General features: G+C 40.6%; 1 protein-coding gene across 1 annotated transcript in view; it reads right to left on the minus strand.

Moving 5' to 3' along the window:
• Positions 1-649: 649 nt before the first annotated feature.
• The window catches only part of ZNF781 (zinc finger protein 781), a 9,597-nt gene continuing 4,218 nt past the window's right edge, over positions 650-6,028 (minus strand). The window contains exons 4-7 of the mRNA XM_012656986.1: positions 5,526-5,864; positions 4,521-4,933; positions 2,605-2,622; positions 650-949 (exon numbers count right to left, since the gene is read on the minus strand). Of these exons, the coding sequence (XP_012512440.1) occupies positions 650-949; positions 2,605-2,622; positions 4,521-4,933; positions 5,526-5,864 (1,070 nt within the window). The remainder of the gene's footprint in view (positions 950-2,604; positions 2,623-4,520; positions 4,934-5,525; positions 5,865-6,028) is intronic.

Below are 6,028 nucleotides of genomic sequence, written 5' to 3' on the forward strand. Positions count from 1 at the left end.
GGGGGATTCGTGGTGTTCGGAGTTGTTGAAGGTGGGGCTGTTTTCACTCTTCAGAGAGCTCTTTTGCTTTCTGGCAAGATTCCCTGCTCTTGCCTGGGACTCCAGCGCAGGGCTTGTGTGGTCCCACGTATGTCTGGATTCTCCTTGACTTTTTCAGGGCCTTTAGTGCTCCTTGGGAGCAGACCTGTGGTCACTGTCAGTCTGGGAATAACCCAGACCTGCTTCTGAAACAGCCGCTTCGCTCCACCTGCCCTTCTGGGATCCCATTCCCCCCACTGGCCTAGCCGTGGTCACTTTTGCAGTCCCTGGACTTCCTAGGTTGGTTTTTCCCGTTTTGCTGAGCAGTGGTGGGGACAAACAAGAGCCCCTGGCATCTCAGAACAGGGCAATACCTAGAAGGCCCAGGTCCCATACAAGCCAGCAGCGGACACTAGGATCAGCAAATTGTCAGCTGACCCCTGCCCTCGGGGACTCTGGTAATCTGAGGTGCGCCAACAAGCCCAGCTACCCTGGCCACATTTCACTCCCACCACCCATCAGGAAATCGGATCCAAAGGGGAGGGCCAGCGTTTTGTCCTCAGCCTGAAGCTGGGCCTCCACTGGGAGGCTACCTAGAGCGGGGCTCCAAGGGGTCCAGAGCACAGTACGGTTAGGGTCTGACCCTCGGTCGCCGCCGCAGCCTTCTTCCCCCTGCCGGACACCCCACCCGCAGCTCAGGCTGCATCCCAACCGCGCTTCCCCGGGGGTGTGAGGGGGCATGGCTGCCAAAGCCTGACTTCCGGGGTTCCGTGCCGCCGTTGTAAGTGCGTGTGTGCTTGGGGATGACCATGCCTGGGGTCTGGCGCCTGGCGTCACAGAGACCGCCGCCGTTGCCTAGTGACTGTGTCCCTGAGGCTTTGGGGAGCGGGAGACCTCTGTCGCCATGGTTCGCTGCTGGGCCCTGGGCTGCCTTTTCGGGAGATTGGAGGCCATGGGCCCGGAGCCCAGGAGCGGCGGAGGACCAAGGGGGCCCAAGAAACCTGGTCGGGAGCGCCAGGACTCAGCATTGGATGCACTGCTGCTACACCGCTGTGGTGGTTGGTCTCCGTCAACGTTGTGGCCCCTGTGCCCAGCGGGGCTTCCTGGCAGGAGGCAGAACAGGTAGCCTTAGGAAGGGACTGCGTGTGCCCGTGTGTTTGTGTGATTCCGTGGGAGTGTTTTTTTGCGTGTGGTGGGAGAAATGTGTCTTATGGACTGCGGGGAGGCAGTGCGGAGTCCTTTCCAGTTAGCTGTTAGCTTTCCTACTGGTGAGCGTCTTCCCGTTTCCGCTTGGGCCGTGTGGCCCAGGCAGCCTCCCTTCCTTGTGGTTCGTATCTGGGTTTGTGCAGTTCTTGGCCTTTTGACTAGTTGTGTATCAGGCTGTAAGGTCTTTATCTCAACTTTGTATTGTTTATATGTATTAAGTATATCAATCTGTCATTTAAGTTGCAAATATCTCTCATTTTCATTTTTGTCAATTTTTGTAGGACTAAAACATGAACATTTCTCATTTTTATTGCATTTTTAGTCATGGTGATTGATCTCCCCACAGCAGTGCTGGAAAGGAATTCACCCTTGTTTTCTTCTAGTAGTGGTCAGGGTTGTTTTTGTTTTATTTTACCTTTAGATCGCTTGTTTAATTTGGAATTTGTTCAGTTTTACACTGCAATTTTATCTTTTCAAAAGGTTATCCAGCTTTACCAACACTAATTATTAAAAAGTCCTTTGTCAGCAGAATGGTTCCTGCAACCAGAGGTGGTTAGGGAGAAATGAACAGGTGTTTTGTGATAATTTAGGCAGTCTCAGAAAGACATTATCAACATTAATATATAGGTGGAGTAGGGTTCAAAAGGCATCAACCTCAGGCATTCACGGAGATCCAGAAATTCACCGTGAAGGATATGTGAAAACCAGCTATGCACACTGACAGCAAACTCAACAAGGCAGTTTGGGCCAAAGAAAAAAGGAATGAACCATACTTATCTGTATATGCATGGACCGAGTTTCACCAAATAACTTGTAAATGTTATTTTTCTCAGTGTACTTATCAACTTAAAAAAAAAATCTAGTCACCATGAGTGAAAATGGCTCATTTATTATAAGGTTATATAACAAATTATTTTCCTCAAATAGTAAAATTTCATAAATTACAAAAATTTGACTTCGGATCAGAGGTTAAACATTCTAGGTAAATATCTAGTACCATTTTATTCTTTGATTAAATGCTGAGCTCTAGTTTTATTCACATACCTTCATGAATGAAATTTTTCTGGAATTTGACATTCAAGAGCTACCTCAGTCTAATTTTATTGCAAAGGCTTGGCTTGGTGGCTCACACCTATAATCCTAGCACTCTGGGAGGCTGAGGCAGGAGGATAGCTTAAACTCAGGAGTTTGAGATCAGCCTGAGCAAGATCAAGACCTGGTCCCTCCTAAAAATAGGAAAAAAAAAAAAACAAAACCTGGGTGTGGTAGTTTGCGCCTGTGGTCCCAGCCAATCGGGAAGCTGAGGCAGGAGGTTCACTTGAGCCCAGCAGTTTGAGGTTGCTGTGAGCTAGTGTGACGCCATGGCACTGCAGCCTGGGCAATATACCAAGACTGTATCTGAAAGATAATTTTATTGTAAGAATTATATTAGTCTTTTAGTAGAAGCTGGGTAATTTTCTATAGGATTTTCTGTTCTCTTTAGGGTGTGTCCTGTACAATTATCTAGTCTTACATGATTTTTAAAAAGCTTTTTCCTACTTTTTGGACTTTTTGTTATTTTTTGAAAATCATTTAATAATGTTTTACTAGAAGGTAAGCCATCTATATAATAAAAATCATATCTAACACATAATTTACATATTTGCATTATCATTATAAAATATATATCCTTTAAACATATATCCCATTTCTCCTTTTATCATAACATGATAGAGGCATTGACAAAGCCTAGTAAATAGTTTTCTTCAAAGAAACAGACTTTGGTAAAATCCTGTTAAGCCATGATTTCTGCTTTATTTTCATCAAGCCTTTCCCTCCATCCATATGGGGCATTTGTTCTTATTCTAGCTTGCTGAGTTATCATTATTTAATTCAGTAAATATTTGGCATCCTACAGTGGTACAGACACTATATTAAATGCTGGAGATACAGTGGTGATAAACTGTCCTCAATCTTCTTGATTTTATATATAGAGCAATTTCTGTTAACTGTTTTGGTCACATTCATAGGATCTGAAATATAGGGGTCTCATTATCATTCACATCTAAACAGTCTGTAATTTCATTTTTATTTCCTCTTTAATCCAATAATTGTTTATATAAATAGTGCTAAATTTTCAAAAGGTCAGAATTCATTCAGCTATATATTTGCTAATCTCTGAATTTTAACCATGGTGAAAAAATGGATCATATGACACTTGGCTTTAGACATTTGCGAGAACCAAATCACTTTTCGAATGTCTATTAAAAATAAAATTGCCGAACACTCAATAACCCAACTTCCAAGGCTTTCTTTATAGTATGAATTTTTTTGATGCAGCAAATGAAATTAATAGTGGTTCAAGGCTTTCTTACACTATGTTTTACTGGTTTTTCTTCAGAATTAACATTCTGCTGTTCAGTAAGATGCAAATAGAGGTGACATTTGTCTGTAATTCTTATACTCTTAAAGTCCTCTCATAGAAATGGCTATTTAATACCAATACTGATAGTCATTAAGTCACTTAAATCTCATAAGTTACTTTCCAGAAAATATGTAATATGTGTTGAAACCAGGACAAACCAAGTAAGTTGTATGACATAGTTCAAGGCTTTTCTAGATTAATTATATAACAAAAATTAGCCTCTGGTATGATTTTTGTGACAGCGTGGTTAAGATTTTGGTATGGATGAAAGGTTTCCTACATGAATTAAATTCTTTATGCAACATAACATCCCTGATGAGAATGTTTTGAGAATAATTAATTCACATTATCTCATAAAATTTTACCCTGATATTCCATAATTGATTACCATTGAGCACTTTTATTTGCATTATGAATTCTCTACTGTTGTATGTATTGTGTGTCCTGGCAAAAGGCTTTCCAATATTACTTATATTTGTGGGGTTTCTCAAGAGAAGAAATTAATGACATTAGTTGATGGGTCATGAATAAAAGCCTTTCATATATCTTTATAGCATATGATTTCACAAGGGTGAAATAAAGTGGGAGCTCGGAGAAAATACCTTCTCAACATCTTTATACTCACAGGATTTCTCAAAAGTGTAAATATTCTGGTGTTGAGTAAAGTTTGAGTCATGAGTAAAGGTGTTTCCATAGTCTGTCCATTCACAGACATTCTCACCATTGTGAATTTTCTGTTCAGTAAAATATAAATGGGAATGGTGACTAAAGATCTGGCCACTTTTCTTACATTCATAGGATTCTGCATCAGTATGAACTTTCCTATGTCGTGTAAGCTGTGAGCCCCAGATAAAGGATTTCCCACATTCTTTACATGCGTAAGGTTCCTCACCTGTGTGCATTCGCTGATGTCGAGTAAGTTGTGAACTCCAGAGAAAGGCTTTTCCACACTCTTCACATTCGTATGGTCTCTTTCCAGTATGAATTTTCTGATGTCGATTAAGTTCTGAACCACGAAAAAAGGTCTTTTCACATTCCTTACATTTGTAATTTCTTTCACCAGTATGAACTTTCTGATGTCGATTAAACTCTGAGCCATGAAGAAAGGTTTTTCCACAGTCCTTACACTCATACTGTTTCCTCTCATGAATTTTCTCATGCTGAGCGAGATATGAAGCCCAGATAAAAGTCTTTCCACATTGCTTACATTCATAAGGTTTCCTACTGGTATGAATTCGCTGATGCCGAGCAAGGTGTGAGCTCCAGATATAGGCTTTTCCACATTTCTCACATTTATAGGGTTTCCTACCAAAATGAACATTCTGATGTTGAGCAAGATTGGAACCACGAATAAAGGCTTTTCCACATTCCTTACATTCATGAGACTTCTCACCAGTATGAATTCTTTGATGTTGAGTTAGGTGTGAGCCACGAGTAAAAGCTTTCCCACACTCCTTACATTCATAAGGTTTTTCACCAGTGTGAATTCTCTGATGTTTAATAAGATGTGATCGCTGACTAAAGGCCTTTCTACATTCATTACATTCATAGGGTTTTTCACCGGTATGAATTCTCCGATGTCGAGTAAGGTCTGAGCCACAACTAAAGGCCTTCTCACATTCCTTACATTCATAAGATTTCTCACCAGTATGAATTCGCTTATGGACACTAAGTTGCGAATGAAACCTAAAGGCCTTCCCACATTCCTTACAAATAAAAGGTTTCTCACCCGTATGGATCCTCTTATGACCAGTAAGACTTGAACGCAAACTAAAAGCCTTCCCACATTCTTTACATTCATATGTTTTCTTAACAGTGTGAACTGTCTGATACTGAATAAGTTCTGAATCTAGAAGAATGATCTTCCCACATTCCTTATCTTCACAGACTTTCTCACCTGTGTGTTGAGTAAGGTCTGAGCCAGAACTAATGGCTTTCCCACATTCTTTATATTCATTCGGTTTCTCTCCTATATTAAGTCTCTGATGTAGATTAAAAGCCATGTGCTGGTTAAAAGTGGGCATTTTTTCAAAGGTGAGTACCACCTGCTTGAAATAGTCCACCCGATTTTCCTGTTGTGTTTGACACAGACCTTGGCCTTCCCAATCACCTCTAAAACATAAACATTCAAGGCTGCAGTTTTTACAAATTTCCATTATTTCCCACTGGGATAATTCTCTCTCAAGAATGCCATTTTTTTGTGATAACTTCTTGGTCTGACACATGGTATGCATATCTGAAATATAAGAAAGTTGAAACATACTGTTTTATGTTCAAAAAGAAATAAAACTTCTAATGAAGATACAGAAAGTAAATCCTGAAATAAAGCATAGAAGAAGTGAATGGCTTAAAACATTCTTAAAAAAGGGCAAGAAATACATTTAAATGAAATAGTAAGTT

The sequence above is a fragment of the Propithecus coquereli genome, unplaced genomic scaffold, assembly GCF_000956105.1.
Source record: "Propithecus coquereli isolate 6110/MARCELLA unplaced genomic scaffold, Pcoq_1.0 Scaffold53, whole genome shotgun sequence".
NCBI classification, from domain to species: domain Eukaryota; kingdom Metazoa; phylum Chordata; class Mammalia; order Primates; family Indriidae; genus Propithecus; species Propithecus coquereli.